Source organism: Echeneis naucrates, chromosome 19 (assembly GCF_900963305.1).
Source record: "Echeneis naucrates chromosome 19, fEcheNa1.1, whole genome shotgun sequence".
NCBI classification, from domain to species: domain Eukaryota; kingdom Metazoa; phylum Chordata; class Actinopteri; order Carangiformes; family Echeneidae; genus Echeneis; species Echeneis naucrates.
The window spans coordinates 4,499,265-4,512,478 of record NC_042529.1 but is presented as its reverse complement, the minus strand read 5'-3'; the positions used below and the strand labels follow the sequence as shown (position 1 = coordinate 4,512,478).

The window sequence follows — 13,214 nt, the reverse complement described above, 5'->3', positions numbered from 1 at the left end:
CTAATTAGTGACTAATTCAAGATGATTGTACGAGGGGCTGATAATAAAGACTTTTCCTTTTTCAATAGTTCAGTTCATTCCCCTCTGGGATTATATATAACAGAAGAATTTGTACAAGTCTGTGTAACGTCTTCAAATGTTGCTGGCTGTTGTAATGTCAGCCTAATGTAAGCATGAGGTGATGTCAGTTCTGATAACCCACTTTGTAATAAAGCTATTTGACATTTTCACAAAGCAAGATCTAGGAGACATTATAGCACAAGTTCAAAATGCGGACACAAATAAAGCACAAGTGTGAGAAAGGTACTCACACAAATCTAAGCATGTGAAATCCTCAGAGAAATCATGCCGATCAATAAAGACTCGGCTTGTTTGTAGTTGTACTCACTCCAGCCAAAGAAGGGGGGCAGGCTCCAGCCCATGGAGTAGACCCAAGCAACAGCCACAATGCTCAGGGCTTTCCTGCGAGACATCACTCCCAAGGAGGCCAGCGGCCTGGTAATCACCACGTACCGGTCCACCGCAATCACCATCAGTGTCATCATGCTGCAGATACCAAAGAGTGCGCCGCAGAAGGCGTACAGCTCACAGCCTGCAGGGAGGAGAGGTGGCGGGCAGAAACTAGCAGTTGAGAAGGTCTGATGAACGTGTTTGCCTGTGTTGTTACATAACAGCTGCAGCTGTGACCTGAAGACGAACACATTTATTTCTGCAGTTCTTGGACAACAGCTGGAAACGTCGCTGTCGATTATGTGTCTTCTTGTAATCGGGGTTTGGATGCAAATTGAAAAATTCAGTATTGGTAGGGCGAGTAGCACCTTCTGATCAGCTTATTTTGTTTTGTGGTGCGCCATCTTCTCTTTACACAACAACATTTTTCAAGTGCATTTCTTACCAACCAACATAATTATGTTATGGTGGGTAACAAAATGTATAGATTTTTTTTACTTTTTTTTTTTTGGAACAAAGTGCGATTGAATTAAAATGATGGAAGAAGAGGAAGAACAGAGAACGTAGACAAGATCGAAAGGGAAAAGAAGGGAAAGTGAGGTAGAAAACGGGGCCGAGCCCAAGGTGTGGGATAACTCACGGTGTCAGGTGAAGGGAAGCAGCAAGATAAGAGATTGATGGATGGGAAAATGGAGAAAAATGTGTGGGTTGGCACGGCGAAAGATTAGAGATACCCCGAAACCACAAACAGCACACGGCGTTTATGTTCAAATATTTAAGAGTTGTTGAACATGTGGTAATGGAACTATAACGGGCTGTATGTGTGTGTTACCTCAGGAGACTATTATTATGCAAAATGTAACCATGACATCAAAATATCTGATACGCACATGCATGTCCATTGGCAGGTATACACAGACACACACTAAGAAAATACAAACACTCAGTCTTCACTTTAACAGCCGTTATCCCACAGGCGCCGATTGTGTGATTACAGTCGGTCATAATGTGGTCACAGCGCCAAGTTATCACATCCACACACAAGACAAAATCTGAAGCGTGTCGCCTGTGTGAGGAAACTCAAACAAATACCACTCAGGCAATTAAATATGTATCGCTGTGTCTGAGTGTCCTGACCGTGTGTGTGTTTGACAGCCCTTTTTTAAGTTACTGAAGCTAATGAAGTCCAGATTGGCTCCCGAGCAACAGCAGATGTTCTCGGGAGAAGAACAATATTTTCAGGTCCGGGGGGCATTTTGTGGTTAAAGGAAAGTTCGCTGCATCCTGGTCAAGCCAAGATAACGAGTTATGTCAAACATCTAAGAAATGGAGTTGGTTAATAAGGTCCAACAATGACTTATTAGGAACAAACTTTTGTTTTTTATCTTTTCTGCCTGTATGTAAAAGATGCGAGTAGAAGAAACCTGGGAAAGAAATATGATTTTTTTTTTTTTTATGCTAAAACAAATAAAAACAAGATCAACTTAATGGGAAAGTCATGACTTGAAATGCTTTTTTTTTTTTTTTCCAGGCTCAGAGGCAGTTGTGGTTTAGGCTAAATGCTAATGTTCATATTGCTGAAAACCCCTTCATTGTGCCTACAGTTAACGTGGTATGCGCGTTTGGACAATTAATGGAAAATGCTCACATTTCCCATGTGAAATAAACACACAATCAAACAGTTAAGTTTACTGTGCAGCGATTGAAAAACTTAAAGAGCTCCTTTATAGATGCGACTGAAAATTGCTCAGCGTTGTGGATGAGTTGGCATTGACTCTGTTTACATTCCCAAATGAGCTTTCTCATTTCTCCCCCACTTCCTGAACTACTGGCTTCAGTGCTGTGATAGGAATACTCTGAATGGCTTTATCCTTTTTTATTTATTTTTTTATTTTTTTAAATAAATGGGGCCATAAGTGTTGGAAAAGATTAACAAAATCCTGTTCATGGCAGAAGATAAAAAAAAAAGTCATCAGAAATTTGGGGAAATGGGCGTTTTGCAATTTCTACTCGGGGATTGTCCAGGTTGTTGCCTTCAGGGCAGATTTGTTTCTGTTCAAAGCTCCCATCACTGTGAGCACTTTGACATCTATAAATTTCAGTATAAACTCAAGTGAAAGGCGAGGCTCAGCCAACCTTTGCTTTTTCATTTTCCATTCACTGCATTTATCTGTTGAAGTTTTTGGAGGGGAGTGATGGTGGTGATCCACCAAAAAAAAAAAAAAAAGTAATCTTTCAGTAGCCATGATCAGGAGATGAGATCCAGCTCTGACCACAATTTGGCTATCTTCACTTAGATCTGGACAACTCCTGAAGGAAAACAGACTCCTCTCACCACCAGTGTTTGATCAGCGGAGCGGGGATTCTCTTTTACCGCCTCTACCTCTGTTCCCAATTGGCTGCACCATGATGTATAATACACACCACGGTGGAGCCTCCAAATGCACTCTGCGAGGCCACACTTCCAAGATGCATTCCTGCCTGCGCTCTGTGATCAATGAAAACGGGGTACCGCAAGGCATGTTTTGGTGCTGCTTTTTCCTCCGTGGCAGAAAAGACAAGGTTTGTGTGTGTGTGTGAGTTTGTATGTCTAGAATCCTGATTGAACTACGTGTGGAATTTAAATACAGAGACACAGTACAGGTCGTCTCTGCAGCCGTCTGAATGCTCATGATGTGCTGAATCTGTCTTTAGACTGTTATTGTATTAGATGCTTTGTGTAGCATTTTTTTTTTATGAAACTTATGTAATGTGTTATGCAATGGAGTTCAGATGTCACGCTGTATATGCACATGTGTTACCTTTCTTTCCAAAGATCCATCGCTTGTGCATGCTGGTGATGAAGAAGATGGGCGTCTGGGTGAGACACATGAGGAAGTCGGTTACAGCCAGGTTAATGATGAAAATGTTGGATGGTGTCCGCAAGCTTCGGCTCCTGCACACACAAACACACCCACAGCTGCTGAAATACTGATTGTCATGATTGGATTATGATTAAATCAGACATCTTATTAGCACACGTATCAGTTTCACACACAAAAAAAAAAAACAAAAAAAACAAATCGATACTGAACAAGGACATTTATTAAAAAGCGGCTGCTCACTCATCCATTCAGGATCTATAGCACTTATCTTTTAATTCTGGCTTAAACTGGGTGAGAGGCAGGGCGGCGTTTCTTAGGAAAATGAGGCCCAATTGCAAAAAAGACATCATAGCTTACCTGCAGAAAGCATATATGACCAGGAAGTTTCCCAGCATGCCAGTGATGCCAACGAACAGGATGACAACCCCGATGGTGTAGTGAGCATGGTCCGGGACATCCACCGTTGGAAAAGGGTGGCTTGGAACAATGGAGCCCTGAAACAGCAGGGAAAAGAAAAAGAAGAAAGCTGTTTATTGTCATGAATCATGAAATTGCACTCTCGCGTCATCAATTGGAAACCACGAAACCTGAAGTGAATGTGTTCACAGTCCTTCCTGTGAGGCAGATTGGATGACTTGGAGCTGAATGAAACTCAGATTTATTGATTCTGAAAAGTATTGAGGATAAGTTTGAAATGGAAAAATAAAAGAGAAAAAGGGGAAAATTCCTTTGATCAAAATGAAGCTGCTAAAAAAAAATAAATATATATATATATATATAATTTTTTTTATTTTTTTTTTTTTTGATGGTGAAATTGCCGGCCACAACTCTATTTAGATACAGCTTAAAAAGATGACATTTGACTATACATTAATGTTTTCTTTTTCAATTACACCTTTTTAATTTCATTTTATATTAAAACTTTTCAATTTTCTGAAATTTTATCTATTTGTTTTATTTTTCAGTTTGTTTATTTATGGACTCATTGTTCTTACCGTTAAGTTGTATTTACACCAGCTCCCCTTTTAGCCCATTTCTGAATTTGTATTTTTAAATTCTAATTCTTGGTGAAACGAAGAAAAAACTGGGATGTTTTATCCTCCTAGTGTCTTCTATTGTAAATAGGTCTGCAGTTCACATGTGTAGCAATAAAGTTCAAGACGAGTATATTGTTTGGCCAGTATAAGACTAAAATCCATTTAGGAGTTTTATATACCACTAATAGATCCTGTGTTTGGGTTTAATGAGAATAATTGAAAAAAGAAGAGAATAATTGTGTTGAGAGTTCTTTTGAATCGCCACTAATTCCTTTTAAATGTCAACCTACGGTTCATCACTACTCATACACTGTTTAAAACGGATCACTCTATTTCAACGGACAGAAGATGAAAGTATCTGCGTGGGTATTCATGCTTTATGCTCCAGTAACGATTTCTTTTTTTTTTTTTTTTTTGAAGGTCATTGAGAGATCAACGTCGATCGACCTGTCAACTCTACAAGGCCTGCAGCATGGCTTATGCAGGTTTCCAGTATCTGAGCGTGGAAGAGTCTGAAAAGTCTTTCATCTAGAAAATGGTGCAACAAGTAAATTGACTATTCACGGGCAGAAAAAAAAAAAAAAAAAAAGCAATAAAAGATTCAAACCATTCAAGATGTTTGTTTCCTTTTTTTTGCCAAATACTAGAAAAAGAAAAAATGGAAATATAATGGACAAAAGTGCAACGTTAATTGAGCGTCACGTGCACAAGCACTGGTTTAATTCACACCACATCACGTTATACAACCCTGTTTGTAATATATTCTGCAGAAATCCAAAAAATGGACGGACTATAGAATATTTTTAAACAGTACTTACAGTGGGAGGTCTCTATTATGTGTAAATAATCCAAGCATCATATTGTGTCATTCATTGTGCGCTTTTCTACTTATCAATGAGTGGAGGTGTGTTGGTGATGCACAAAGAAGCACGTGGATTTGGGCTAATTTCAGGAACCTGACACACTCCGCTGCGTTTACACTTCCCTTTTGTCTCTTGCTGTGCATCTCTCAAGCGTGAGCACATCCACTTTAAATTTTCACTGAGCTAAATCTTCCTTAGCTGCCCCAGTGACTCAGTAGATTACACACATATCCCTTCATTAATCCTGGCCCCCACATTTACCCGCGCATGTGTGTGCGGTTTTGATGAACGTGCCTTTGCCTGAAATCTGTTTCAACAGTCGTACTCACCCGCAGGGTCACAACCTCCTGAACATGTGAATCGTACGTAGGAAAGTGATGGAGGTTATGTAAGTAAATGAGTGAGAAGGTCACGGAGCTATGTTGCTGAAAAAAAGGGTCAAATGGTAAAAGTGGTATGCAGATGTGGTGTGTGTGTGCGTGTGGGGAATGTAAACACTTCGGTCCAGTCCAACCCCCGTCACTGGTGATGTTGGTGTCGTTGGATTCCTCATTCCCTGCTTTCTTTTTTTTTTTTTCTCCTCCCCCCCCTACCATCAACAGTCCTATTTCTCCTTTTCACATTCCTGCCACTCTCCCTGTTGGATCCATTTCTCATCTCTGCTATCACCGTCACTCCCGATCCCTATTAATTCCCCCCTCCATGTTCCCTCTGCGTCTCCATCACTCCCTTCCTCCCTCAATTGTTGCTTGTCTCCTAGCGTGAGCTGCTTGGAGCCAGATTAATGGCGATTGCACTGGGAGGTACAGTAGAAGCAGAGGGACGGTGAGCGGCGTGGCGTGGAAGTCTCGGCCATGCTTCTGTGAAATTTAAAGATTGGAATAATGGACGTCAACGTCCATGTACTCTGTATGTGAAGCAAAAATGCTGCCGTGCTGGGTTTTTGTCTTCATCAGTAAATGGTCGGCTGGCTGTCCAGGCTGTACAGCGATTTAGAAGCACCAAAAGGCAAACAAACTAAGAAAGGCGTGGATAAAGATTCAGGATAGACGGCAGAGTGGGAGACACAGCGGAGGAGAGGAGGGAAATTAAACATCCATTGTTGGAATTAAATCTGAATTTTAACAACACCCACCCACACACACTCGTGCACAGTCAAGCACAGATATCTACACATGCATGCCTACAAGCGCACACACTGTAATTGCAACAGCAATTGTAATTGTGTGTGTGTGTGTGTGTGTGTATGCACATTCTGCAGACAAAAGCTGAGCAGCATGTGTGTGTAACAGCCAATTCTAATTTAATGAATACTAATGGTGACAGCTTTATACCATCAGCGCACCACTTCAGTTTTGGTAGAAAGGTACGTTTTCATTCCAAACAAGAGGCATTTATCTGAGCCTGTAACCAGTCGGGCATCACGTCACAGACTCGGTGTGACTCAGTCATTGAGTATTAACAGCAAATGAAGAACTTCACTTGCATATAAAAAGGGCTCCGGATGACAATTCAGCACTGTGCTGTGAACACCGGTTGGCATTTCCGCTCTAAATATAATTTCATGCTTCTTTGCCGTTTAGTGCGGTGATGGAATGGACATCAAATCATGATTACATCCTCATATTGACTTATTGTGTAATTACATTTTGTTGGGTTAGGGTTAGTTATGTGAAGTTATTCAGCGAAATGAAATGTTCATTAAATCGTTTAAAGAGCCAAATAAACACACCAAAGACCGGAAGACCGGACCAGAGACCATCTCTCGATGGGATCTCATCAGCCGATTCAGTAGTATTCAGCATCCATCAGTCTGTTATCTGCCGTGTGTTGCCGGAGCCAATCCCAGCATGCATTAGCCGAGGGGCTACGTACACCGTGAACAGGTCGCCAGTCTATCCCAGAGCCGACACATAAAACAACCATTCACTCTCGCACACTGACAGGCAATTTGGAGGCGCGATTAACCTGGGTGGAAGCTGGAAGGTCGCAACCCAGGACCTTCTTTAGGACACCACCGCTCCACCCTCCTCAAGGGATCTACTGCCACAGTACATATGTATTCTGTCCACATGGCTTGGACCTCAGCCGCCTTCAAAGTTAGAAATGTCACCCGCACATCTGTGCATGGCTGAAACCCCGCCATATTGACAAAATCAGTCCACACTCAGAAGAATACACCAGCTCATGTTTATTCAGCCTCCCATCTGCTCCGGCTCCAACAGATTCCAAGCTGCCCTCAGAAAAGTTAACAGTCACCACCTTCATTGGAGAGCGGACATTTTTTTATGTGACGATCGACGACTGCGCATTTCGATGAATGACCGAAGTTACTTGGTGTGTTGCTGCTGTTATAGTTTCAACAACAACAACAAAAAAGGTGCACTTACACAATCTGTTAAAGAAAAAAAAAAAGAAAAAAAAACTGAAAGGAGAAACTTAATTAATCACTCTGCATCACAACACACTGATTGGTTATAGATCTATCTGGTCTGTGTGACCTCTTGGAAATTGAAAATGAATGAGGGATTTCAGACCCATTAGGAAATGCTGAGCCTTGAGCTGCCAAGCAGGTATACTGGGTATCTACAGTGCCAAGATTACACACACACACACACACACACACACACACACACACACACTGTCTCCCAAGATGGCAACAATAACTGCTCGGATTGTGTAGCTGTTCAACAAGTAAAGAGAAAAATAATAAACTTACCCAAATAGTTTAGTTTTTATGTTTGCTTGCTTACAAATGAGAAAACTAATTTGTTTCAGTAATCTTGAAGGCGAATGTGAAGAACCAGTTGAAATAAATGATGCTCCATTTGTTTAGTCCATCAGAGAGTTAACAATATTGATAAAGGCTGCATTCACTGCACAGCAACACAATTATCCACCCACTGAGCTGCGCACAATGTCACAGGCACATTGTCAACCAGCCTATCACTAAGTAGGCAGATAAATCATTACCTGCAAACTCCTTTGTTCAGCAGCGAACACACTAATCAAGAAAAAGAGGAGTCAGAGGACAAGCTAATACACACGCACACAAACAGACACACACATTATCACTGTCTCACACAATGGACTGTCAGGTAAGAGGACTTGTGGACAAATTCATATGCACAGAAGACTGTCAGCAATCAGCAATCATATTTTCCTCAAGCCAATAATCCCCAGGACCAACATACACAAGAATTCAGAAATTTGACCTTTTTTATAATAATTATTATTATTTTTAATATTTGAACCAACATTACAGATTAGATGATTAAGAAAAAGCAAGGTGGAGAGCTGAAGGGAAATGAGAGCTCTTGAGAATAAAAAAAAAACAAAAACAAAAAAAAAACCCGGAGAGCTTTTAAATGAAAAACTACATGACTACTTGTTGGGAAGGAGATCCCATCTTTCTCAGGAGGAGCTGTCTTTGGGTTTTGCTTCAGTATCAGATATCCAAGCACTTCCACCACGAAGTCAAGACCACAAAAGTTACAGCGACTGAAGCCTGCTGGTCTGAGCTTCAAAGTCTGGACCCAAGCCGAACCATTCACAATCTCTGAACTGCATTAACCACAGTGGTGTTTCTGTACGTCTGCCAAACAGTTGTTTCACTCTCAGCTCACACTCAATCCGTCTGGACTCCCGGGGGGGCCAAAGTTAAAGGTAGAGTGTATATTCTCTTCAATTCTCTATTTGATGTGCAGTCCAGAAGTGGATACATTAAGCTGAGAGGGTTTCCCTGAAGGATAGGCGTAAATCAATCCCACAGTCAGACATAGAGGGAGACAGAAACTTGGCAGATACATATTTCTGGTATCCACACATCTTGGATGAGTACAGATGTGTTAAAACACAGCTAGATCAACACCCTTTGGTGAAAGCAACGCACAGGAATCATCAAGTGATGTTGGGTGACTGACAGGAGGTGAGGTGCATAAACCACACCACGAGTTAGGAAATAATGTGGGGGGATTATTTCACACCTATTTTCTTCAATGGCACTCTGAAGAAACGGCAGAGTTTCTGAATGAGCGGAGCGCAGCTGGATGATAATGCGACTCATTCATTCACAGAGTTAGCACTTGGCTCCGGCACACCTCCCTCTCATGCTGTATTCCGGCATTAAATGATGTGGTGACGGGGGTGAAATCTCATACATAAAAACGGAACTCTGATGTTTGTTTGTTTTGTTTTGTTTGGTCAGAAGTGACGCGTTGGTATTTGGCCGCTCTGGGTCGGATTACGCATCGCTGCGGCGCACGGACGCTCTCCGGTCACACCAAAGGCTGCTTCTTCACACTTTCACAATAAACCAAACAGCAGCAACCAGATGAAGAGTAAAGGTGGATTCAGGGAACTTACAGTTGTAGCCAACGGGGCCAGCTCCATGAGCCGGTGCGGACCGATGGAGCTGATGTTCCAGGGGGACCGGGCGGTCGGGTCCAGTGTGGGGATCCCCGGTCCGATCAGCAGCCTGGAATCCATCCCCAGTCCCCGGGTGTCAACGGGAGGTGGTGTGTGTGTGTGTGTGTGTGAGTGAGAGAGAGACAGGAGTGGATCTGGGAGGTGTTGGAGTCTATATGAGGTGATCTAGGAGTCCAAGGGGCCAGCTGTCATCGCCTCCCTGCTCTCACATCCCACTGTGGCGGGACCACTGGTAGTACAGCAGCTGTGGAGGGTGGGAAAAAGTCTCTCTCTCTCTCTCCCCCTCTCTCTCCCCCTCCCTCTCTCTCTCCACCCTCTCTCTCTAAATGTGTCAGTAGGTCTATGCACATGATAGAAATGGCCATTGTTGTGTTTGTTTACCTAACTGTAGGAGATCAATAGAGTATTGGCTCGTCATTTTATCAACACCTCTTAAATGTCTTCTCCGGGAGGATTCACATTTGAATCCATTAAGAACCCCAAACGCTGTCTTAGCCTTTACCAATAATAATTTCAGTAGCCTCAGCAGAGAATCCCTTTCACACCTTGCAGAAATTTTGCTCACATCTTCTGCAATCACCTAAAAACAATTTGTCGTGTGTTTTATTTGTACACAGAGAAGCTTTTCATCTTGATTGGGGAAGATGCTGCTTTGTAAAGTTTGAAGAGGGATAGATTTAGGTATTTATTTTGGGGGTCGAATGGTGTATTTGTCGCTGTGTCGTAATCCTAAAGGCTGGAAGGGTATTAGACAAAAATGGAGGTAAGTATTAACTGAAAACTTAAAGGTATGAGGTGTAACTACATTTTAAATTTAGAGATCATTTATAAATGAGGCTTGAAACTATATTTTTAAAGTCAGAATGGCCACAGTATCATTTTTAATCATTCACCTCTAACCAACCTGTGAACACCAATCATCACCCAGATGGAGAGGAAATATTAGCATGTAATTTCACTACATATTCTTCAGATGACATCAAAAAGCTGTGAAAGTGATCAGTGAGATTAAATAGTCTGCTGAAAGGGTCGGCTGGATAATGTGTTTCACCGTTTACATTAACATATTGATTATAGCTGTAGATAAATTAAACAAGGGCCCAAAGTGCGTTTACGGAAATTACGATACGACTGTAAATAAAAACTCTAGAGTCACAAAGATCTTTTAATCAGCTTTTCTCCAAGCGGACAAAGTTCCCTCAACGTGGTGACTGAATGTGACATTTTCAACTGACACTGAGTTGTGACAAGGAGGACGGAAAACAGAAAGCCTCTGGCTGTTGCTACCAAAAGGAGAAATAAGAAAAAGACATTTTTCCACTATAATGTCTAGCTGGAAAGCTTCCCGTAATATTGATTTAAAGCCGTGTTACATGTTCACATGCAGAGAACTATATTTGTGTACGGATGCAAAACTTTCTCAGTCAAATTTCTGGGAAGAATTCACCATGTTAGCTGATTTACTACGGAGGGAAAGAGAGCAAGAATCGACGAGAAACACGTTTTTATGTGACTAACTGCCCCTTTGTGAGCAATAAAACATGCCTTTCATCTCAACAGATCCAGGATGACATTTAGCTGAGAGTGCTCTACCATGTGGACGGAGAAAATGGAAGTCTGATAGCATAATGGTTGATTGTCAACAGAAGACGAACGATGCTGAGGAATTTAAGCATGACCATCTTGCAGCTTTTCTTTCTTCTGGAGAAAAGAGCACGGTCTCATGATGCCTCCGTCTTTTGTCGCGGAGCATCTTTGGTTCACAGACACACTAACTTCTGCCCCCGTAACCTATATTCCTGTTTGGATAACAACCTATTCTGTAGTCCTTAGTTTTCAACAATAATTTGTTACTAATGCTCCCTAATGCTATTTAATTCTACATGCTAGAGCAGCACTGCCTCTTCATCTGCCTTAAACCCAGTCTGGTGAGCGGGGCTGCTGGAATTATAAGTTCTGATATTGACAACGGCTTTAACCTGGAGGGAATTTAGCTTTTTGTTGGTCACGGGAAAGGTGAAACACGCCGTCCTGAGTGCAAAGAAAATCGCCCACTCCTCTCAGGATTAGTCCCCGAGCACGCTGAGGCTTTCTGCTCACATCGCACCTCGCTACATCATTCATTTCCTCAGCTGGAAATCTCCACCACTTAGCCACACATTCAACTTCCCATCTCAGCAAATCCTCTCACAAACACATCCTTCCTGTGTCAATGTTTGTTTTTTTTTTCCTGTTATAAAAGGTGTACAGGGCGATTGTCAATCCGTGTGGGCATTTGTAAGCAAATTGGCCCACAAAATAGCTGGTCCTGTGATCGGGTCTTCTGGCTGGTATTAAGAGGATCAGAATTTGGGTCTGGCTTTACGCAACAGTAGCATTATACAAATAAACTAATGCTAAGGCTAAAACAATACCACTCTGTGTGGCTTGAATGCCCCTCCAGTACATCCTTCCTCCATCTTAACTGATTCCTGTTGAGGTCAAATAAGGTTGTTTTTCTTCCCAGGGTCCTACGTCATGGGGCAACCCATATTTGAGGAAAAAGGATCATTAGCATCAGAGCCAATGAGCGTTGAAGTTTGTTCATAGTTGTACATGTCAACAAACAACATGTGAACCTGAACCTGAACCTGCCAGTGAGGTTATTGAGAAATAATTAGAAGAAAAACAAACCCAAACAAAATAAGTTACACACAAATACATCCAGTAAAAATATTTAAAGGAATTGAGACTGTAATGGAGGAATAAAAATAAATTACAGCATAAACATCTGGGCTGTGCTCAACATCTGGCCAAGGTGAGGAATGAAGTTTGAGATGTTCAAGGGAGAAAGCCCATAAACTTTTCCTCTGACACCCCCACTCGCCATAAAAGAAAGTACATTAATTCATTGCACTAATTTAATACAATGAAGATTTAGAGCAAAAGGCGAGGGGGCTTTCAAAGTTATTGATGCATGCTCTTGTCTGCTTCTCTCCAAGAAACATCACATGGGGAGAAGAGGAAGCTTTCATGCGAGGAGGGAGAACCACAGGGGGAATTTGGCCATTTCAGTTTGACAGAACCGAGATCTGGCCGATGATTTTCAAGACATGTTGTCAGACACGGCGTTCCAATGCTGGGCATGTGGAGGCCTTTTTGGGAAAAGCATAGCGTCTCTGAGATATTTGTCACCGAATTCATATTTCACCAGCAGTCAACTACCAACGACCCCTCAAACGAACAAAGTAACAAATTAAGGAGCTTTCAAATCTGTTATGGGTACACAAATTGCCCTGGTGCATTTGTAGGTCTTTCACTGTGTGTGCATCCACACAGTCAGACGGATACATGAATGGATTCAGGGCCAAGACATGACTCATATCTGTGGTCTTTTCCCTTTATTTTCCAAGAAATAACAAATGTGCCGTCTCCCTGTTCTGCATACGATGTATTAAATCGCTCCCTCGAGCAACAGTTCCTGTCCTCCTTTGAAAAGGACAAAGTACGTTTTTTTTTTTTTTTTGTTTTTTGTTTTTTTAAATTAGTGGATTCATGGATTAGCACATTGGTGACTGTCATGATGAGATTGA

The 13,214-nt window shown here is 41.8% G+C and overlaps 1 protein-coding gene across 7 annotated transcripts in view; it reads right to left on the bottom strand.

Moving 5' to 3' along the window:
- The window catches only part of LOC115060023 (melanopsin-A-like), a 32,936-nt gene that overhangs the window by 11,830 nt on the left and 7,892 nt on the right, over positions 1-13,214 (bottom strand). For 4 of the 7 annotated variants that reach the window (XR_003842239.1, XR_003842238.1, XM_029527822.1 and 1 more), the window contains exons 1-2: positions 3,252-3,400; positions 389-592 (exon numbers count right to left, since the gene is read on the bottom strand). Coding sequence is in view for 4 of the 7 variants with exons in the window: in XM_029527822.1 (XP_029383682.1) it covers positions 389-592; positions 3,252-3,321 (274 nt within the window). In the remaining 3 variants the exon portion in view is untranslated. Of the gene's footprint in view, positions 1-388; positions 593-3,251; positions 3,401-3,671; positions 3,809-9,579; positions 9,755-13,214 lie in introns of those variants that run through there. The other 3 variants (XR_003842240.1, XM_029527824.1, XM_029527825.1) reach the window with 3 other exon arrangements.